General features: G+C 38.2%; 1 protein-coding gene across 1 annotated transcript in view; it reads right to left on the bottom strand.

Moving 5' to 3' along the window:
* znhit6 (zinc finger HIT-type containing 6) overlaps nucleotides 1-24,111 on the bottom strand; it is a 35,828-nt gene extending 11,717 nt beyond the window's left edge. The window contains exons 1-7 of the mRNA XM_059341418.1: nucleotides 23,871-24,111; nucleotides 23,353-23,418; nucleotides 19,121-19,227; nucleotides 18,012-18,097; nucleotides 15,162-15,262; nucleotides 3,613-3,681; nucleotides 3,376-3,456 (exon numbers count right to left, since the gene is read on the bottom strand). Coding sequence (XP_059197401.1) covers nucleotides 3,376-3,456; nucleotides 3,613-3,681; nucleotides 15,162-15,262; nucleotides 18,012-18,097; nucleotides 19,121-19,227; nucleotides 23,353-23,418; nucleotides 23,871-24,091 — 731 coding nt within the window. The 5' untranslated portion in view covers nucleotides 24,092-24,111. The remainder of the gene's footprint in view (nucleotides 1-3,375; nucleotides 3,457-3,612; nucleotides 3,682-15,161; nucleotides 15,263-18,011; nucleotides 18,098-19,120; nucleotides 19,228-23,352; nucleotides 23,419-23,870) is intronic.
* Between the last annotated feature and the right edge of the window lie 284 nt (nucleotides 24,112-24,395).

Here is a 24,395-nt window from a genome sequence, read left to right as displayed (position 1 = left end):
AATGTACACTTGTCTGGCATGCTGACTGATATATGTATGGGCTCTGACTGAGGTTTCCTGAATAAGGGACAATCCTCTATGCAACTGACGACCACGGCACCTGAGCCCACTGTAAACAGCCAGCCAATGGGCCATGGAAGAGTTCAACCCCACTCACTTGAATCCAGACTAAACAGAAGTTGTGTCTAAATGGTTGGCACCGGACCAAGTTAGGTGTCTATTTTGAAGAGTTACTCCACTCTGCAATATTCTCTGGCTGTAGTAGAATGCTTACTGTTGACTGTTATCAGTACAAAGGTTAGGTCAGAGGAGTCAGGTGGCAGTTCTGTTAGAGGTTTGGATTAAAAAAACAAAATGTTCTGCAATCAAAGAGCCTGCCTTGTTCAAAGACTGCAGTTCATGTTTGGAGCAACATGAGCCTGGGAAATGAAACAGAAAATAAAGCCAGAATCAAAATTACAAAGATAAATGTAGAAAAGTAAGATTGTGGCAATTACACAGAATAGGGAGAGACACCAAACTAATCTTGTGTGACCGAAATTGGATTGATTGTTGGTTGATATTAAAGAGGACATAAAATGACCTTTAAATTGCAAGTTTGATAACTGAATTTTTCTCTTTACTTGACGTTAAAATAAATGGAACCTATTAAGTGCAGCCAATTCATCTGCTCAATGGGAAACATTCACATTCAAGTTGGCACAATTGCGACAATGTATGATTGCGCGGATCACAAACTAGTGTGTAATTAGAAATTGAAAATAAGAGGACTTCAAAATAAAACTTAGCAGTAAACATTAATCTGTAAAGAGTTATATTTTTGTCTTTAACCATTCATTCGTATTCAGGGCTCTTGTACATGTGGACTGATTTGTGCTTAGTCTGTAACTGAGGCATAATCCCTAAACACACTGCTGCCAAACTCAATTACAGGGGCTCTGGTCTGGCGTGCAGAGACAGTGGACCTGATACAGGAGGTCATCAAAACCGAAGCTGCAGTCATGACTACAAACGGACGATATTTTTAGATAAAGAAATGTGAGGATAGAAAGTAAATCTGAAACGCAACAGTTTATTGTATTTCTATGTTTAAACAACAGATCCCTGTAGCAGCAGTGGTTCTCAGGCTGCATCTTGACAACACAGTTTTAGACAATACAAAAAGCTCATATGCTATGTAATGTTCCCAGGACGATACGATGCAATAGCAAATGAATGTAACTGCGTCATGCTGGTGTTGGGATAAGGGGTTGTGTTTGATATTATACTATGTTGCAATAGTGCAGATATTACTGTATCTGCATTTCAACAGCAATGATTGTGAGCAATTCAATTAGCTTTGTTTTCCCCAGTCTCATTTCCAGTTGTTATGAACACGAGAATCCAGTAACTAAACACAGCTTTACTCGTTGCCAACAGCAAAACTCCTCATTTGAACTTTTCAACAGAAAACAATGGGCTGAGCAGCAGTCATTATCCTTAGACTTAGAGGTTTCCCAAACCATATATCAAACTGGTGTTGACTTCTGGGTCTATTATCACATTGTTAAGTTTTCTGCTTCTATTCATGAGACCAGTTACTGAACCAAAACAACCCAATGCAGCACATAAATCTGAGGTTTCTGGCTTTGCTAAAGGTCTCAGCAGGAACTGCAGTCGATGGCAATACATGACCTCAGTATAACTCAACAGAGATGGCGACAAAGCTGCATACTATACACCTTATATAATGTCATTGGATTTGTTGCAAAGAAGATAGACACTAGGGTTGAATGATGTGTTAAGATTTTCCTAACAACAACCATCAGCCCAACAGCTGGCAACAGCTATATATTCAGCCAATCACCAGTATATTCGTCCAATAGCCCAAACCTAACGTACACAACTTTCACTTCAGCTGTACAACGTCCAAATGGCCTGCAGCAAAGGCCCCAGGTACATCTACTGAACACTTTTACCTAGGGGTGTGACGAGATCTCGTGGCACGAGATCTCACGAGATTCAACTTGACAATATTTCTCGGCGCGCTAAAAATCAGTCTTGCGAGATTTGTGAGTTATCCAAACTTCTATTTGTGACCTGTGGGGGCAGTAAAATGAAAAGAAGAAGAGGAGGAGAAGGAGGGGAAGCAGCAAGCAGCCAGAATGACGTCGCAGGGGCCGGCAGCTCGTTAAGAAGAGTAAAAACGAATTGAAGCGGCACAATCCTCCTGCAGCAGTCTTTCCCAGGAGTCTGCAAATTGCTAATAGGCTAACAGTTAGCTCTGTAGCAGTACAGTGTGTATGTGCTGCTGCTGCAGGAGGTGTTCACTTAGCAATCTCAGTTTGTTTACAACAAGCACCGGACACTCTGTGCACAGTTAGCGATGCCGGTTAATTCAAGATCGGTGTGTTTATGATAATTAGCCATGCTGCTTTGTTTTGATCAGCTGCTGATGTTGTGCAGTTAGCGACGGCGGCCACAGTTGAGTCTCCCGTGTTTAATCGATAGTGTATGTGATCACGGTCGAAACAGTCGCTCAGCGATATGTGACGATCGAAAACCATAAGTCACCTCCGGAGTCTCATTAATCCCTCTGAGGGATTTTATTTATTATTTATCTTATTTTAACTTTGTTTAACAGTTTGACATTAAAGCAATTTCCAAACCATTTGGATAAATACTAACAACCACCATTTGTGTACATAGCTGCTCACTGCTCTTTGTAAGGTTAATACCTGATTACTCCAATACCAGCTTCAACTCTATGTGTTACATGTATTTGACATTCACACAATGGTTTCGCTCCTATAATGACGCAATTTCATATATCCTCTTCATCATCATTAACGTTTTCAAAATGATCTGTATTGTTGCTTTTACATCTCAATAAGTACCACACAGGGTGGCACATATTTCACACTTTGGAGGAAAAGGAACACTGGTATGGAATTCTTACGCAAATTCCCCTGTTTGATTTTCAGTATTCTTATTGGGGCAGTGAAAGTTGGATCTGTGACAACCAGGCCACAGAATCGCATGACAGTGGATTTTCTTTTGATACAGAATCAGAAAGTGTTGAGTTAAACATATTTATTTTAATGCCTGTGACATATTATACACATGTAGATGTTGAAAGCATAGTGAAAGGTGTAATGTTGCTGGTATGATAGGCGAGACCCTGAAACTCTAGATTGAAAAATTTAAAAAGCCGCAAACAGACACGCCTTGCTTAGCTTCGCCAACCTGTTAACATGGGCGGTGAAAAAAAACCCAGAGGTCAGCAACGCACCCACACTGCTCGCACGGTCATTGTGGTCTGGGCCTCGAGTCTGTGCATACAATCAGAACAAAAATATCACATGAAACATAAGCATTAATGTGAAATTGACTCACTTCTGACGTGTCACAGGGTCCGACTCTGTAGGGTGGATATACGGTGTCAGGATCTGCTCCAAGGTCTGCCCGTCGGACACCCTAAAACAAGAAAGATAGTGTCAAATCACCATTGTTGCCACACAATGCAGTACCACAACAAAACAACAAACACTCCTTTTGAGTATGAAAAAGTTATTATGTGCTTTTTCATGGGTATATAGTTCATGAAATTGAACATAGTGTTGTGTAACTCACCTCCTCTGACTGAACTCTGTGCTGCTCTGGGGAAAGAGGAGCTTCACGTGCCACAGGAACAGTTGCTCTCTAAATGACACAAAGAAACTCATTTTTAGTTTCAGCTTATCAAAAACAGTAGTGCTTGATGCCTGTTTTTCACAGACAGATGAGATCACTGCTGCTTTCACAGTATTCCCTTCACAGTCAAACACAAATGCCCTTGTTTAAATTCAGAGCATAAAATGGATTCAGCCTTAATCTGTCCAAGACAATACGCCTGGCTGCTTCCAAAATCTTGTCCATCTGTGTGACTGTGTGTGTGCGTGTGTAATTGAATAAACCAGAGTCACCATGGAGACCATGACATATACACTCAATACTAGGACACCAGCTGGTGGATATCACATAATGATCACTTCTTCTGGGGTAATGCTCTGGGCAGAAACTATTAAACGTGGTCGGGGTTTTTTGGGGTTGCTGGGCGTGCTCTACAACCAAACATTTAGCCCCTAAACAGCTGCTGTGTTCATACCTATTAATGTCATCGTAATATATCACAAAGTTTGGGAGATATGAAAAATAAGAATTCTGCCTTTAGTCTTGTAAAGAATAAATAAAAGTATTTATTATGCATAAATTATTAGTAATTTTGCCAGCCTGTGCACCAATACACCAATTTGACAAATTAAAATAAATATGACATACTAGAGAAACATTCAAGCTATGAAGATATAACCAAGAAAAACATAGAAAGTATCATTTTTGCCGCCCCTGAGGAACAGGATATAGCCTACTGGCACAGGCATCAATAAGCCCTGCTCTCAAGTCATATACCCGACATACTGAGCTCAACCTAACTACAAGGATCCTTTTTCCTTGACCAAGACCACAGAATTTGCCATATATAGGGTGGAGCTGACTCATCAACCCATTCTCCATCAGAGTAGAAGGACGACGGCCTTGATGGATCTGAAGGATGAACGCAAAACATAATTGTAAGGCACATTACGGGCAACCTTGTTATTAGGGCTCGCAGAGAGAGATTCAGAGGTTTCTTTTGATATCTGTAATAAAAACATTTGTATCTGTATTTGACTTATCTGAAAACAAAGCTCTGCACAGCAATCTGTAAAGTTACCAGTAGATACAGTAGAACAACTTCTGTTTTTTTTGTTGAAACACGTAACCAGAACCGCCTTTTATCTGAGTATATTACTGAAGATCTTAAAATGCGACGTGCTAGTAGGGTTAGTTTTAAGATCTTTTTTTCTGCCAAGTTCGTGGCTTTCACAACCAACCTCTGGATGGGACTTACAAATGAGAGCTACGTGACACATGCAACTATATTGATGAGGACTGGCAGGTCAAATCCGCCGCCCTTTTAACAAAGAAAAAGGCAGGAAGTAACACAGCTGACAACCTTGCAGCTGAACTAGCTGAACACGCAGTTGCATGTGTCCACATCAATACATCCAACGTTGTGGCTGGTTGACCGGTATGAGTCCATTCTATGTTAGCATTAATCTTCAAATACAACTAAGGCTCATGGGACTTCAGTCATTAGATTTGGAAGTTAAATGAATCAAAATATTTTTTAGAATTTACAAATATTTTTGGTCATTTTTCAAGCAACAATGCAAAAAAGAAGTGAAAAAAATTTGGTTCCAGCTTCTCAACTTTGGAGCTTTGTTCTTTATCGATGTTTTAAATAATTGAAAATGTCAATCCATTCAACATAAATGTATAAATTTGAGCAAAATAGGCATTCAGACCTAAGATGAAATGTATTTTATAATAAATGTGTATTTTAGTGTTCATATGTATTTGCAGATCAAAAACAACACCAACAATTAATGTTTTCATTATTTTGTATTGACAAAGTTGATTCAACACATGTTGAACTTTTGTTTGGAATAGACAAACTGCAAAGTTAATATTCTGAAGAACTCTATAATCACTGGCAATGAGCTGCTGAACTTTGCTCCATATGTCCCTGACAGCAGGCATGGTTCTGGTGCTTGTGAGGCTGCTGGATCCAGATGGTAGCATTATACAACAGGGGGCATGTTTTGTTTCCTTGAAAACAGAAACAGGATGGGTAGGAGGAGTTCAAAAAGGAAGAAGTATGTGCAGAACTGGCAGAACACCCAATGAAAGGTGGTTATGAGTTTCCACTTGGCTATAACGAGAGGGTCAAGGGGTAAAAGCTGTATGTAGTGAAGGCAGGGGCAGGCATGTTGGGAGTGAAAACAAGGGGCTTGGAGGGGATTCCCTCACAACTGTAGACGTACCTAACACCTCTAACTCTAACCCCTTAGTCAGAGGAATTTATGTGTTTGCTCAGTTTTGGCCGAGTTTCGTCTTCGGTGCATTGGTGTGTGTGTGTGTGTGTGTGCATGTGTATACGTGTGCAGGTGTGCATGTGTTTGTACGTGCAAGCAAATGAGGGTGGAGCACCAGGTGTGATGCCATTATTCTGTCATTACAGCGAATGGAAACTATGTCTTTCAATGGAAAAGGGGCTTGCCCAAAGATGCATGCAATCGTTTCAGACAAGGCCACAGTGCATACCTGGGATAAGTGCCATCATTCATTGTTGGGGGAGGGGGACAGTAGAGAGCAGCATAAAAAAGTAAAAACATAAGCATTACCAGTAAATGAAGACTGCTTTGAATACCAGAAACTGCTGAAAAAAAATCCAGACACACAGCCTAGTCCTTCATTAGTTAGTGCTGAAGGGCTTTGCCTTGAGCAAGGCATTTAAAATTGAAAGGAGAGCAAGCAGTAGAAGGCCATGTGGAGCTGTGTATGTGAGAAGTACAATTCCTGCTGAAAACATGCCTGTTTAAACAGATTAAGCGCTTAAACCACACAAAGATTATGTTGAAAGGTTTATAACCTCAACAGAAACCCATGCAGTAAGCTATCTGCTACCTTACATGGCCTGCATTAAAAGCCTTTTTCTCCTTCAAGAGGGATTATTCATCAAACAGCTTGTTGGACCACAAGAACTAAGCCTAACCAAATAAATAGGATTGGTACATGGCCAGAATAGAGTGGGGAAAAATGTAAACATGTTTCATTATTAATACCATTCACGATTAATTGCTTGTTTCGAGGAACAAAACCTGATTCCATCAAATCTCTCAGTTCGTGACTGAGCTACTGAATAGCTGTCAATCTGCAACTGCACGTGTGTTTTGTGTTTGCACGCATAAGCAGAAGGGCACACAGGACAGTTTATGATCAGCTTTGGAAATAATACTGTGATTTTCTGTTTCACTGTCGAAACCTCAATGTCCTGGGTAAAAATCCTTGAGGATTCAAATTATTTTCAGAAGCCTGAGTTGCTTAGAGAGGATGGAAGTGGCCATCTCCTGCTGCTTCCTCAGTGTTTGCTGTTTCCTTTTTATTAAATTGGCAGCACAACAGTTTTAATGGAAGCCCACAGAAACCCTCACTTTATGAACAACAGCCTCTTGCTGAATTTGTATTTTTTTTTTTAAACAATGAAAATTAAACATAATTACGCAAGATGTGAGAAGATGTCACCATGACTTTAAAAATGCTTCTAAGGGCGCTTTCACAACCCAAGTTCATTTGGTTATTAGGGATCAGAGTGAAATTTATACTTTTAGAACGTTTTTTATTTAGTCTGGTTTGCTTTCACAGTGCATAAATGTTATCAATAATTAAAAAAGCAACATGGAGCCGAATGCACCCCGGGTACCGTTGATCATACCGGCCGTAATCCTGCTCTGGTGTTCCTACCAAACAAATTTAGAAATAAATGCTCAGAAGGAGCACCTGTTTATGCTGCAGATCATCAACAATGTGTTGATTCGTTATTTCCAACGTGCTGTGATCAGGCACCTGTATAATCAGAGAAGGCTTTTACCACAAAGGTAAATATTACATTATTTTGCGCAATACGTTGATAATTCTGCAATAAGAAATTAGCTTTAGCTCAGTGGTAGCCAACAGAGTGAAACTGAAGGACACAAATTTCATCTTTATGCTATGATGGGACCTCAAGATTTGATAAGGGGCCACAATCCACTGTGTTTTGGTTCATTTCCTGTAATTGGGTCAGATACCGTTCAAAGTGCAATTGAACAGCACTAGAGTTCATTTGTTTGTTTTAGTACACGCTAGAGTGCAATTGAATCGTTCACAAGCAACCAAACAAACCCTAAAAAGGATTTAATTGCACCAAAGTTTGATTGAAATGGACTAAACTTTAGGTTGTGAAAGCACCCTAAAATGCTTCCTATATGGATTAACTTTAAGAACATAAATTATATTTGGTTATTATATATTTTGGTTATTATTATTATATTTTGGTTTAATATCAGAATTAACATCTTACAACAAAACACTGTAGATTAAGTAACAACTGGAGTTGCTTGTGCCATCAACGCAAGAGAGCAGAAAGCCTGACTGGTGGTCTGGCAGTCAGAGCCGATCCATCTGGCTGGATTAAGGATTGGACAGATCCAACAAAAATGGTGCAGAATCTGAAGTCATGTGTCCTGTGTATCTGCCCATCAGAGATATTTGCCAGGATTTGGGTGGCAAGTGGCTGCTGGTGGATTGACATGACAGAACTTTGGGGCCGCTCCACTGAGATACAACAAAAAAATTCAGTATCCAAAGCCATGTGCAACCTCAGAGGGTGGAGTGGCAGAGAGGCTGATGAACGAAAAGGGAGAGGAGACAAAGATTACAGGCAGCTGTATCGTAAGACTCTGTCTTTAAGTCCTGGCTTGAGCCTGAGTTGCTGGACAAATGCCGCAATGTTAAGTCATGGGTCTGCTTTCCCTGAAAAGCTCAGAACACACTCCTCCTCCAGTCTAAAGGCAAAAAAAAAAGATGTCAACGCGTGGAGGGTCTAAGTATGCATGTGTAGGAACAAGCCACCCAGCAGCTTTACGAGGCTGTCATGATCATTGTTTTAGAGAAAAACAGATTGTTGAAAGGATGACAAATGGAGAGAGAGAATGGGGCATATAACAATTTATCTTGTGGGGAGCATGAATATTACCATCTTTGATGTATTCCGCCCCATATACACTCTGCACCAATTGTCAATCACATCTGTCAAATGTGGTGCCACATGCCCTTTAATCGCATTAAAATAACCATTTCAAACCAAACTTATAAGAAAAATCAAGATACAATGTATAGTGTAGTGTCGACCACATTCCATCCACTAACATGGAGGGGGTGGGATTTATGGCCTATGTTAAGCCAGCCAGCCAGCAACCAGGGGGCTTCTGGATGTTTTGGCTTCACCTTTGGGGAGCCGTCATGTCATCTGTCTTTATACATTCTATGATTTTGCCAACGTAGCAACCTCTAGAGCCAAAGTATCAGTGTGGCTTAGAAAATAAGAAAGGTTTCATGTCCAAGAGTCATTAACACTAGTGTTCTGCAGCCCAAGAACAAAACTATGTAATTAATTTTGAACAACACATGGGAACCTAATCATTGCAGTTCAGTCAACCAAACATGACACATGGCAAGTTTAGATTCTCTCTAATTCATGCAGCACACTCACATTTTTGGTTAATTTACCATTTGGAATTTCACTTAGAGCCAGAGAGCTGCATGTAGCCCACAGTTATGTAGCCAATTGTGATGACAGCATTTGCAACACTGATGAAACTGCTGCTTGCCATTCTGATGTGAGGTCTGCCTCGTATGGCAGTCGGCATAGACTCTGCTCTGCATCAGCAGTGGTTAATCAAGCCAGTGGAAGCCAGGAGGCTGTCTGTTGGAGTGTCAAAGAAATTTGAATAAAGCTGATGCTGATTGTTTCATTTGAACTTATTTTCTGTTAAGTAGGAGTCTTGGTGCATGCGAGTGTGAAAAGTGATGAATAGTTGTCTGCCATGAGATCGAGGCTGAAATATGTTTCTGTCTACTCCAATCTATTTGTGCATTTATTCACCATGTGCCTCATTTCATTGGGTTTAAACAAACCTGTGATGAATGCCATTGCTACATTACAGCATTTTCAAAACTGCATTATTTGACCTTACCGAGGTACTATAGTTACCTCTACCTAGCCATTTATAATAATCCTTTTCTATTTGAGAGCTTTAGCTGTTGGCTGTTGTGCAAGTGCATTTCCGTTGCACCTTCACAGCAGAAGAACAAGAAGACCAGACCATTATGCCTTGGTCATGGCAAGTTCACTGTGTTTAGCTTATAGTCATTTTGGAGCACCTGCATAACAGAAGACTCACTGTGCTCTGGAGTACTGAACACTGCCGAAAGAACATGTAAACATTCCATGCAACTGAAGCATGCTAAACAAGGATCTCTTGATTCTTTTGTGGATCCAAGAGAAGTTAAAGCTGAATGGAGGAAGAAATGGTTTGTTGACCTCCCATAAAGAAAGAGTTCAGCATGCCGGTGCAACAAATGCATGCAATGGATGACGCGGTACATTTTGATAATTTTAGGATAACTGCATTTTGACAGGCTAAAATCGCTTAGAACCAAACATTAAGAATGGCAACACACATGGTTTTTAAAAGACAAAGTCTGAGTTACCGGATGTAGACTCTTACAATAAGCCTGCCATTGGTCGCATCTCTCCCACACTATTTCCCTCTCCTTCGGCTGTTTCTGCTGTCTTTTTGTCTTTTTTACCCCTCTAGATGAAGAAATACAAACAACATGCATTTTTCCGCCGAGCAGAATGACAAGGAGGCAGACAGATTTTTCTCCAGGGAAGATGTGGATGTAGAAATGGCTATATGAGACTAAAATAGACATATCTTCCCAGTATTAGGGGTGTCACGAGGCTCCAGATCGACTATTCCACAGGACTTTCAATTTTAACATCAGGTTTTGATTACATTTTTTATTTTAATCTTCTTTTTGTTTGCACTTTTGATTTCGATGATAGAAATTGAAGGCTTATTCTGATCTATTTTTGGATTTAGAATTGAAATAGTGACCCTACTCAGCAGACCAGGAATTATATGGCCATGCTGTTGAAATATAAAACTTTTGTAAAAACAAAATGATTATTTCTCCCATAAAACAATCAACAACATGATTTTTTAGTGCGCTGTTCTTTAACACCTATCAATATCAGGAAACAAAATTAGGTCTGCACTAACCCAAATAACTGGGTTAATTGAGGCTGGTAGACTGACATACATGGCACAAATCCACAGCTTCTCGTATTACTAATTATCTCCAGTTATTATAGAAATATGCACAGTTATTATCCACAGTAACTGCTTCTGCAACGTGTTGTCCAGTACACTCAAGCTGTCCATAAGGAAAATGCCCTGCCATGCCAGGCTGACGCTGTAGAAAACATAATTCCACCCTAGCACAGCTACTCCCAATGTTCTGCCAAATGCCAGCTATTATATACTTACCCTCCAAGGGCTGGACCGAGAGGCGGCCTGTGATTTTTCGTCAATCTCTTTACTGTTTTTGTCTGGTTTTTTAAATAAGTCACATGCAAAAAGGTGGAAAGTACGTAGTTGCACGGCGGTTATACTGCGTACAAACATTTAATCAAAGAGACTCATGCTCACTCTCACTCTCACTCACACTCTCACTCTCTCACACACACACACACACACACAATTGCCAGGCATGAAAGCCCTCTAGTCAGCTGTCTGCCAGTAATGATCCTTCTCTGGCAGCGTGAGTGCGTAGCATGAATATGTCGCTAACCAGCTGCAGTCACACTGCTCACACATCTGCTTTTTATATTATGTACTTGGTACATTCTGAAGCACATTCTCTCTCGATCCCTTGCAATTTATTGTACACCTTTCATCCCATCGCTTGTGTCCATTTACTGGTCTCTGACTGGGAAACTGTTGCGGTTAGTTGAAAAATCTTCGCAGTGAGACATAGTGAAACTAACCAGACTAAACAAGAAAAAAAAAGAAGTCTGTACAGCTGGCCAAGGATTCCTCTATGGACAGTGCAGCACCAAAAGACTCTTCTTGTGTCTTTTGCTGGAGTAGTTCTGGGAATTTAGCACATTTGTGTTGTTTTAACCATTATAAAACAACAAAAACTCAACAGACATTCTGGTTTAATCCTGTCACTGTCTGACAAGTGTTGAGTTGGAAATGGGGAGTATGGGGGATGGAGGGTGGGCAGAGTGTGCTACTACATCCTAACATAATGTTGCCTCATCCTGAGATGTGACGTGCACATTTAACTCACCGCCTGCAAAACACCAGAGACAGACATGACAGAGTGGTAGACTTTAAGGATGGAAAATAGGGTGGTGAAAAGGGAAAGTAACAACATTAAACCAGCTGGAGGGGCTGACAAAGGACTCTTTTTAGTGGCAATCCTGATTGGCACCCAATGTTGTCCCTGGGCATTTCAGACTCGTAAAACTTTAATATGCAGTTCAATAACCATTTTCCCCTCGTCCCCTCTACTATTCTTCCACAGAGGGATTAGAGTGACAGGGCTCTGCCTCAAAAGAAATGGGAAAGTGAGTGGCAGAAGGTTGTCCAAGGAGGCAGAAAAGATGCCAGACATGACAAGACCACCAGTAGAACTGAGAAAATTGGAAAAGTGCCCATGTGAAAGAATTAGTTATTACTCCAGGGTCTTAAGGAAGTAATAAGCCTCACACAGGAGTCTGCAAAAGTGACCACACTGAAATAATGTCTCCCAAAATAATTAAACTACCAATGGGAGAACGTTTAAATAACAACACCAGCCTTGTTGGAGGTGTTGTATGTCATTAAGTGTGATTTAAATGATAGAATAATCATAAAACTTAGATTTTACCTCTTACCTCTTTCTGGTATATTTTATGCATTTCCCAGTAAAGCGAAAGTCTCACAAGGCGGTGCTTACTGGAAGATCTTTCATGTTTTGTGACCGTAATTACTGTTTTCAGTCAACAACACCTGGGCTATCCAGCCACAACACAGGACAACACATTGGGGAACTATTTGTGAAAATATTGCAGTTTAATAATCATCAAACTAGCTCCTGACAAAATTCAGATGAGGTCACCAACTCAAGAACAGCTGGGCACTTACCTTCTGCAACACGTATGTACAGTACATTTGGTGCAATCCTTTTAACCGTTCGTCTATACTATCTGAGCATATCGAGAGGCTGATCGATATTTGCACTCTGACGCACAAGCACTTCAAGTAGCAGAGCGAGTATTAGCCAACGAGCACTTTAACCCTCTGAACCCCACAAGGTTGAAGGCATCGACAAAAGAATTAGACAAAGTTTCACCATTTACTGTAGCCAGACACTGTAAAAATGGAAATTATCATTGGATATTCAAATTTCCAGTCCTTGAACGTGAGACACGCTTCAGTCAGGTAATAAACCTCAATCAATAATTTCACAAAAAATTAATCCTTTGCACGAAAAAGATCCTGCAAAAGAACCATTAAATTCTGCACTCCTCAACTCAACTGGAAAGCCAGGAATGACACAACTGAGACTAACAGTAATAGAAAAATCTGTGAAAATTCAACTGAACCACAGGCAGTTTATACACAACAGATAGGAGAGGTTGTCAAAATGTAAGTAATTCAATATGTATGGCATGAAGAGCCCCAAATTTTCATGTATTGATAATACTTACGGCCCGTAAGTGTTTTTGGGGACGTAAGTTACGGGCACTTATGTTTTAAAAATTATTTATTTTTTATATATTTTACGGAACTGTATTTTACTGCTACTTCCTACTACTAGCCATGACTGTGCTGTTCCATGGAGGTGCAGTACTCATATATAGCAGTAAGAAATGAGGTCACAGTGAGGAAAATGTGACAGAAGCAAAAAAAAAACAAAAAAAAACACCATTAAACTGGTTGTGGTCCAGATGGCTAAAAATAGGTAGGTAGCAGCAAAAAGCACTTTGGGACCTTAGATTTTTATGTATGTTTGAATATATAAATATATAAATGTGTTTTAACTACTCTTATTATATTTTTTTTTACTTATGTGTATTTTTTATACTTGCAGCTCAGGGGTTTGAGGCAAATTCCTCTCAACTGTGTTGACATGGAAATAAATTATTGGACTTGAAGCTTGAAGAAGATAGACCTACTAATGACATAATGATACAAATATAATGGTTACTTTAATAAAGCAGCATGCTTTCAAAAAGTCTACTGATGAATGACTATGATATGTAATATCATATTACAGAAAGTGAAGCACAGGTAGTTTAGCTATAATTTAATGTAATGTAATAGTGTAGAGATTGTTCCTTTAACTTGGGTAATAGAGATACAGTGCAGATGCTTGATGATGGTTTGTCTGCTGTAAAATGCCAGAGACACTAAGAAAGTGTGTGTGTGTGTGTGTGTGTGTGTGTGTGTGTGTGTGTGTGTGTGCACTGAATGCACTGAAACTAAAAATATCTGACATGAGCCAGCAGAATGGCTGTATGTTTGAAAGGATCTCCTCATGCACAGGATCCAGCTGTGGTGCAATACAATAGTAAGCATACACTCTTCTGAGATTATCAGATATTGGTGCACTAATGTCAATAACACCTCAACTGCCTCTAGTAAAATATCGATGACATGTAAAACAGACATGAGCAGACGTCGGCTGACTTCCATCATCATGCACCCGACTGCCGTAAGATAACCTGAAGCAAGCCAGCAGTAGATACAACTGCTGTTAGGGCTTAACAAGAGTGCCATCCTGTGGTAAAGTAAAACATCACTAATGAGAAACTCATTTTGCTTCAGACTAAGCAGGACTCCTTTCAGCAGAAATCTGTCGAGTGTTGTCTTTGACTGTGACTGAGAGCATCATCAACTGTTTTAAATGTTTGGGTAAGATGGAAATCAAATCAGAGCAAAGTCTTTTTTTGTATTACTACTATTTATGTTTGTGCTGCACTGTGTCTTCTGCCTTGCTATGAAACTGTAGTACATGTGAAGGATATTTGAGAAATAAATAACTATTTACATATTTATTTATAGTCACGATTTTCTCAAGACAGTTGGGTAAAAAGAACATTTTGTAGTCTTCTTTGCAATTAATAAGGATGTCTGTGGTACTTCTAACTGTGCTTAATAGTAAATAGACTGCATTTATATAGAAATAAATTAAATATAAAAACTATTCATACCAGAAGTGATGCGAATATCCAACAGATGCAATACTTATTCAATAAAAGGTTTGAAAATATTATTTTATAGTGAAAGGTAAGAACAAAAGGAGTGAATCTGGTACATGTTGACTCTGACAAGGCCATAAAGAGAAGTTCACCATCCTGGTTTGGAATAATGAGCCTCTCTGTGGTTAATTTATCTTCATAAGTATACAACACGACGTGATGGTTATATCCTATATATGTGGTGCAAAAACTCAAAAAGAGTCTTTGTTCAACAACAAACAAAAATGAATAAATAATGTCGCTTTTTGGCTACACAGTACTCATGTGAAAGTACTCATAACAAAAACAACAGTTTTCACATGCAAATTAATCTTACAAAAAAGTGTCTTGCTCAGGGACTCTCAGCTGTCCTTTGTTACCAAACACACAGTCTGTAATTGAGTGATTTTATTCTTACCTTGTGAAGACAGTGGAGTTTTCTTTGCTCTTAGTGAAGGTGATGGGGAGGAACCTCAATGTGATATTCATCTTCCTGGCGTGGGCTGCCAGCTTCTTTGCCTGGAAAACACAAAAGTAAAGAAAGCAAAGTACAGTTTATAATAACAGTTCAGTATTAGAGCTAAAATCACTTAATCAATTTACTAAAGGACAGGATAATCAATGGAAACCATTTTGATTCCGTTATTTTTTTGTGTTGCCACATATTCTGGTTTCAGCTCATCAAATATGAATACCTGTATGACTAAAAAAAAAATCCATTTAGGCTTCAGTAAATCATAATTGGCTTTTCATCATTTTATAGACTAAACGGTTCATTGATTCCAAATCATATCAATTTAGATGAATCATAATGGAAATAATTATTAATTGCAGCTCTATAAATTACGCACAGCCATATCAGAGTACATTCTATATATTGTTGTGTCACTAAAGGTAAATGCACAGCACAGTTTAGTATTTCAAATTAGGTTAAAAAAAGCAAACAAAACAACCTTTCAGACCTTTAATAGAGATCGCCCAGCAGCATCCTTCACACAAAACAAGTTTTAGTTAAACAGGATGCATTACAACAACAACAACAACTATATTTAGCCTTGAACAGATTTGTTGGGACCACATTTCAGTTCAGAGGAAGTGTCAGTGTGGGGGGCTTCTTCTCTAGGAGCAAATAGGTTGAAATACCAAACATCTACTCTGCATCAATAAATCTGGCTGTGTGAGTTTCATTAACAATTAAACCAAAGATGACCTGAACTTCTTCTGACTGGCCTCATCTAAATGTGCAAGGAGCAAAGCTTTCATTTTCTGGCACTCCTGTGGCTCCTTCATTACTTCAGATTGGAGGGCAGTGAGAAGACTGTAAAAGAGATTTATTAAAAAGGTATGGCTATGCAAGGCTACTATCAGATGGCTGCACTTGTAATATTCTGGAGGAAAACCAAATCCCAGAGCTTATCATGAGCCAAGCCGTTATCTCTCGCTGAGAATAAGCCTCATTATTTTTGATTGATCTGTGACTGCTGATGCAGCCGCGGCCTCTGAGAATCCCATAAAAGTACAAGCATTACTCGGAACTATCAGATATCGTGTTGTCATGTGGTTAAGGATACAGGTGAAAGCTGGCAGGCACACTGAACGTTACATAAATTAATGCCTGTGGTTTGGAACAAGGGCGGTAGGCATTGCATAACTGCAGCTGCAGTTCGTACAAGTGGAGCAATAAAAGCACAAAGAGAAAAACATTTAGATGATGCTGTAAGGCTTGGTAAAGCTAGGTTGTTACTATTATTGTTTTCCCCTTTGGGTTTTTAAGATTGGTGTGAATCAGATATAAGGCTGCAGCAATAGACCGGTTTTAAGGTTTACCGTCGTATGAATGTTGACGGCATTTTAAAAGGTCGTGCTCCATTTTTTCCTTCTAATTTAATTCTAAAAACGTGTTTAACAAAAAAAAACAACCTTCTGTTGTTTTGCCTTTGTCAAAAGGATCCCTGAAAGGGCTGGTGTGGCTGAGAGCACCTGACTTATATTTGCTTTTGATTGTGTTCATCAAGCTGACACGGATTAGTACTAAAGTCTTCTTATTGTATAATTTCTCTGATGAATCTCTACAGACAGCAGCAGAATTTCCCGCTTCAGTTTTGGTCTTCCACCCGTTTGCATTTCTGCCAATGTCCTATTATTTTGTCCCTGTTTATCTTGTTTTATATCCCTGATTGTCTGTTATCAGAAATATTAGTTTGTGGTCAATTTCACATGACAGTTAAAAATGGATGTCACTCAACTTAAATAAACGCAAGATAAAACTTTGTGTCTGATCATCTATTCCTGCTCAGAGCACCTGCGGAAAACCATGTGATAACTTTAATGTTACTCTGACACACTGGTGTATGGAGTGAGCTGCTTGATAAATATGTCTTGTTTTTTATTTTCTGTGAAGTCCTTTTCAGTCATTTTCAAAATTGGCTCTTTTTGAAAAGTTTTATCACTAAAGGCTATAGTTTTTAGATGAGGTGGTTTGTGTTGGGTCAGCCCGTTTCTCCTTCTGGGTAAAAGAAAAATCTCTAAGCTTTAAATCTTACTCTGTATTAGCTTTTGAATTTAGCTACGGTTTGGTGCCGAGATAGATTTTTAAGTACTCTGGAGAATAGTCTTGGTTGAACAGTTACGAACTGTTGCTTTTTTTCAAAACTCACACAAAAGCAGAAGTGACATCAACACAGAGAGGACCATCTGCTTTTAGTTCCTTAATACCAAAACAATTCACACTGAATTTCAGAAACATACATGTGCTATCATTTGAACAAAATAAAACAACTACTTCAGAATACCTTACCTAATGATGTGGGAATTGTATGTTAAGACCGGACATATAGTATATCTCCATTTTTATAAAAACTCTTCGAAAAAGGACAGAAAAATCTGGATTCATGGCAACTGAAAATAATGATATTTTTGGATAATTTATGAAAACAAACTGCTTTTAGTAGAGAACTGAAACTGATCCTACAACATTGACCATTATCATTGTTTTCTACAGCATTCCAACAGTTTACAAATGGGTGCATTTGCAGCCTCAGAAAATGTTTTCAAAGCCAAGCCACAGTATTTTTTGTTTACATCCATGTTTATGAGCAAACGGGCTTCTTTGCTTTGTTTTTTGGCGTGTAACAGCCACCTGTTGATCAGTGGGAATGTCAGTCAGCCACGTGCACAAAATCTCTAGCAAACTCCATGGGGAACTCCACAGGTGCAGTACTCAATATTATGCATGTGCATGAATTTAATTTGTGAATCATGGACGTACTTTTAAAGTGGAACGAGGAGTCCGGACAAGTTTATCTCTGTTGGCGCCATCAGCAAATCTTCCTGTATCCTCCAGAAGCCGGTAGTCTACAGTGCAGGTAAAGGACAAATAGCAAACAGTATTGAAAAGTAAAAAGTAAAAAGAGTAGAGCTCGGCAGATATGGGAGAGCAATGTATTACATTGTCAGCCTACTCTGCAAATGATAACTGAGAAAATAAAGAATAGATAGGAATCAACATTAAAAGTTAAATAAACATCATTACCGTTCAGTGTCAGTCAATTGCTGACTATTTAAAAAAACTGAAATAAAAAAAGTAATTGCAAGCACCATTTCTAAATCATGCCAAGTAAGGTTTTCTGCATTATCTACAATGCCTATAAAAAGTGTTCACCCCAACTTGGATGTTTCACCCTTTTGTTGCTTTTACACATGAAATCATGGTCAATAAAATTTGGCTAGCTGGAACTCTGTTGATTTAGGTCAGTTACTTTAAAAGGAGTGAATATTTATGCAATCATTTATTTTACCTTATACATTTTTATTAATTGACATTTTGTAAAAATCTGTTTTCACTTTGATATTCAAGGTGTTTTGTTTTTTGTTTTGTTTTTGTCAAAAAAGCCAAATTACATAGACCATGATTTCATGTGTAAAAGCAACAAAAGTGTGAAAAATGTTTTTTATAGGCAGTCTATTGATCTATTGAGCTAAAAAAAAAAAAATCATAACGGCACATTTCAGGCAGCACATACACTGATACAGATGTGCATTTGATAGGCCAATATCAGCCAATAATATCAGTTAACATATATATTCGAGCTCTAAAAAGTAGCATTTTTATTTTTATTTTACTCTTTGATAGAATACCCTGAAATTAAATGTGTATCAGTTTTTATTTTTATTTTATGTTAAAAGAAAATACACATCTGCAGCCAAATGCCAGGGACAAACAAAACTTATACCTGACAGTGACATCATCATTCCACAATATCTTTTTTCTTTCAATTCCACAGTGTTTATTGTGATCAGAATTAATTTCATACTGGTGAAATTTTTCTTACTCTTCTCCGTTTTTCAGTCCTGGGAAGGAATAAAGACGATGCTCACCATTGAGAAGTGTCATTTCATCAAAATGTGAGAGGGTTACAAAGGCCGTTTTATTTCGAACTCCACTGCATCCTGAATCCTCCTTGTGTTTCTTCACACACATCAGGCTGGAAAATACACACAAAGAGAATTTATTAGGCAATGCTTTAATGGCTTATAGGAATTTGCTTTGGCTGCATTTCAGCTTGTCAAAACAGTGCACAAAGGACAAAGAGAGCCACAAGACTAAATGCAACAAATGTCATCTAAGGACTGCTGGTCTGCTGACCTGAGGCAGACAGATATGAATCAATTTCATGCCCCTGACTAACACAAATAAACAGCACTGCAGGTGGACAAACACTGCTAGATTATCTAAAGAGGTAATCATCATTCCAGAGAAGATTTTAATATCTGTGTGTTAGGATAAAGACCAAGAGAAAACAAGCTGGAGAAAGAAGTGCTCCACTTCCTTCCCAAAATCAACAGAATCTCTCCTGCCCTTTTTTTTTTGTTTTTACTAAAAGCAAATTAAATGAAACTGTGAAAGCAGAATTAGACAACAAACTCAATGACAGTGATGACAAATCAGAAAATTAAGTTATTAAATTGGTGTTTACACAAAGGACACATAGGACACTGTATGTCCAATACAATTATAATTCTACTAAACATACACATATAATGGGGCTGAAATGGTTTGTGTGTTTGTCCCAAACGATCACAGTATGGGAGGTTACAGTCCATGTATCACCATATTGTTTTTTTGCAACCTCTACATGCACAGAAGCAATCAGGAGTGTAGAATCTGATAATGTAACAAATTCCCGATAATGTAATAACCCCGATAATGTAATAAAAATCTGCACTTGAGTCCATTGAAAATGTAATAAAACCTGATAATGTTATAACTTCCCGATAATGTAATAAAGTGCATTTCCCAATCATGTAATACACTTTTTACCAATAATGTAATAAAATATAACACCAAGCACCTTTAGGTTTCAAGAAGCTGTTGAATGCATTCGTGTGTCATGGATACCTTGTTTGTGAAAAACGGATGAACAGGTCAAAAGTTAATAAACATTCAACTTTGACCTGTTGGTGGCGCAACAGTTGGTAGAGCTCTTGAGCTAGTGTTGCCTACACAGTATCACCACTAGAACCCAAGTAATGGGTGGTCTGCTGTTAAATTATTACAATATTGGGGAATTATTACATTATCAGGACTTGCGAAATGAAGGCTAACCTGATAATGCAATAACCTCCCATTAATGTTAAACTTGATTACACTATTGGAAAAAAAAGTGTATTTCATTATTGGGAAATGCACTTTATTACATTGTCGGGAAGTTATTTCATTATCAGGTTTTATCACATTTTAAATGGACTCAAGTGCAGATTTTTATTACATTATCGGGGTTATTACATTATCGGGAATTTATTACATTATCAGGTTCTACAAGGAGCAATGCTACGTCGTCAGCAACCATCGTTCCTCTAAATGAACCACTCTGAACAACACATTCTTAAGTGTTAGTTAACTTTGACAAAGTGAAACCATAAACCATACCCTCTTTTATCATCTATTTTACTCTAAATGGGACCATAATTTACAAAATTGTGCTGTATTGAAGATGACTTGAAACTAGCGATTAAGACCATAAACTCATTATAAGAATGTTCACTGAGGTAATAAATCAAATGAGAAGTAGGGTCATATTCCTATTGACTTTCATACCAATCAAATTATTTTCGCACCAGTGGAGTCACCCCTTGCTGGTCATTAGGAATAATGCAGGTTTTGTCTGAAATCACTCCCTTGTTCCTCCTTTAGTCATGGAAAAAAAATATTAGACCACCGTTGTTTTCTTCAATTTCTTGTTCATTTTAATGCCTGGTAAAACTAAAGGTACATTTGTTTGGACAAATATAATGACAACAACAAAACAAGCTCATACGAGTTTAATTTAAGAGCTGATATCTATACATTTTCCATGGTTTTCTTGATAATGACTTTGATTATTGTCAAAAAAACAATGGAAAATAAGAAATACAAGAAATTGAAGAAAACAATAATTTTTTCCATGACTGTAGTTTAGAAAAGGACCTTAAAAGTTTTTTTAAATCTTTACCCATCTGCACTTTTGAAAGAGATGCTTTAAATTAAAACATTACTGAAGTTGATATGATTATTCAAAACTGCCTAATGCATTTCTGAAAGAGCTCACAAAAAAAGACACACTTATTGAGAGACCTTTGCTGAGAGACAGGTATTTAACCGAGGTCAAACAAAGACTGTATCCCCAGAAACTATGTAAAAGGAATGCTGAATGATGTCCAAAACAACAGGCAACCATGGGGGAAAAAAGGGGACGGACATCCCCTGGCGCCCTTTGATAAATCTTAATGAAATTTTCAGGTATGACCTTTAATATGCCATTAAGTCCTTGAAGGTTAAGCTGTAAATGTTTCAGCATCCGCAGAACTCGAGGAAAAGGCCATGGCGCATTGCCATAACCTGCGGCATGTTGTTGCTGGCCATGAATCAGTAAAAACAAAAACATATAACACAAATATTATGTTGCTGCATGCGAAGGTAGAAGGGATCTTTTTTGTAACCATTTGTTACATAAGTGATGATTGTTTTTTATCAGAAAAACGGAACAATTTCTTTGGTTTTTATTAGTCATATCAGACACAGATGGAATATAGCTTTTATGCTGCATGAAATTATATGATCTCATCATAGAAATAGAGCAGAAGAACAAGGGGAAAAACAAAAAGGACTCATCTTATTCACAGGATCCCACTGCAATTTTAATTATATAAACACGTTTTTATCTATAATGACATGATAAAGAGTTAATGATTCAGGGGAAAATCTGCCTGCAATCATGCTCACAATTACTTAATCGTCCAAGGTCATGGACAAAAGGATCTACTGCAAGTTTTAGCATGAATATGCCACTTAAGATAATTGTGATTCATGTATTCACATTGACTTCGTTATAAAAAAAGCGAAACCTGGAGCCAAGTCAAGAGTTAGTGTGTGGACTTCACTTTTTGTGCTCGCTTTACTTCTATTATCCATTGTTTTTTATTAAATAGGCACAAATGTATAATCTGAAAGACTATAGGCTGCATTTTTGTTCTGTACATATTCCATCTTCATCTTTACTTCAGACTCACAGGGGCCTTAAATGAATTCTTGGGCTGGACAAAGTCTGTATTTCTTTCATGTTTTACAACAACCTGGCATTTCTTCTCTGAAATGTACTACACTGTGTGTGTACAAGCTCACAGAGCACCTGCCATTGCGTATATTTAGTTTTAGGGTTTAGTAAATGATAGAAATTTTTGGCCGGCTATTGTGGTCCAAATTCACAAAGTAAAGGGACTGGTGCAATTAAATATCTAGAAATTGTTACTTTTCTCTCATTAAATTGCTTCATCGTCTTTAAATATTTAAGGTTCAAGGTTAATGTTTTCAGCTCTCCTGTCCTGGGCCGTGCATGTCTCATGGACAGAAGACAACTTAATGGTATTCAAACATTTAAAATATACCACCAGGATAAATTCATGGAACATGAACGAAGTGATATAATAAATAAGCTAATAAATACTGTATGACTACAGTTCACATCATTTCGTTGTTATTTTCTGAGGCTCGTCAAAAATACAATTGTGTGTAGAGGGCAAATACTAGATTGGCTGAGGAGCGCTACTTCACGAAGGCATGTTAGTGGAAAAAAAAGGTGATCTTTAAATCCAAGGTCATATCACACATTATATCACAATTACTGTATAACAGGGATATTTCATGTCCTACTTTTCCAATACTTTAATCAGGGCTGCAAGATTTGGAAAACAGTCAAACTTTCATTATTTTTGACTGATATTGCAATTGCAATATGATTCACAATGTTTGATGGAATCTTTTTTTTTAGCGAAACTATTCTCAATTTAATTGAAGAATAAACTAAAATGATCATTTAGGATCTGTACTAAGCAAAAATATTTTATGTTTTATATGAGTTGTAAGGTAGTACATATCTGCAGCACAACAATAAATAATCCAGAACACATATTTTGCCTTTACCAAATATTGCGCCCACTGAGATTTGGATATTGCACTAGTCAACATTGTGATTATGATCATGTTTTAATTCATTCTGCAGCCCTGCCTTTAATTATATTGTTACCCTTCAGATGTGTTTATTTGCCAGTGATTATTTCTGCAATCATCTCACCTGCAGGAATGAGCAAGACAGGCAGGACATCTGTACTTGGCCTCCTCGGATCCACACACACCACAGCTGCAGGAGACACAACATGTCAGCATGCTGCACCCAAACTGGACACTTTTTACAGTTAAACTTCAACAGGATGGCGAACAGAGACAAAAAGTGCAATAAAAAAAGACTTGACTGAACTAAAACCTCACAGAAAACATTACAAGCAACACTCACAAAGTTTAGGCAATGAACCCATAATAACAAGATATAAAAGGAGAAAGAGAAGGACAATTGAATGATGAGGACAGTTGTTAGACTGTGTGTTGTCTAATGTAGCTAACGTTAACTAGCGGTTTGCTAACAGTAGCTAACGAAACTTAACTAGCACAAAGCGCTACCTCGCGTTTATTTTTATGCTATTAGAAATATATTCTACTCTATATCTGTATGACACGGGTTAAAACTAGGCTGGAGGCATGAACCTGATAGCTAACTTCATTAGCAGTTTCAGTCCTGTCGGTTAAAACACTCACTTGGAGAGAGAAATCTTTCTCTTGGTTCCTCTCAGCTCTTCCTCCTGACGGCTGCATTCCACATCGTTTTCCATAGTTGACGTTATGTCTTTTGTTGGTATAATTAAAGAGTTCATGGCAGGAGATGTACAGCCCCACGTTGGACTCAACCCGGCGGCATCAAAACAAACACTCTTCCGCCGGTGGCAAACACGTGGAGATGAGTTCCGGTGAGGAAACATGCTCAGTGGCGCCTCCTGGTGTCAGAGGAGGAGAGCCGCAGCGTCCTCCAGTGGGCTCAGAGCAAACACTGACCGCATAAATGACATTGAGCTCATGATAGTGGGGCGGATAAGCTCCTATATCGTCACCCTGTTAAAATAATCGCCTAACTCATTTTTCAAGTTTTGCAAGAAACACAAAAAACGTCACCAAAATGTATATGACATTTATTGATAATTTCACTCAAAAAGGATGTAACAAAGGATGGCTATTGGCATAGTAATAACACTGTATGTAAATTATGTAATTTAAGAGAAATAAATG

The sequence above is a fragment of the Centropristis striata genome, chromosome 9 (genome assembly GCF_030273125.1).
Source record: "Centropristis striata isolate RG_2023a ecotype Rhode Island chromosome 9, C.striata_1.0, whole genome shotgun sequence".
Lineage (NCBI taxonomy): Eukaryota > Metazoa > Chordata > Actinopteri > Perciformes > Serranidae > Centropristis > Centropristis striata.
This window is presented reverse-complemented; position numbering and strand designations above follow the sequence as displayed.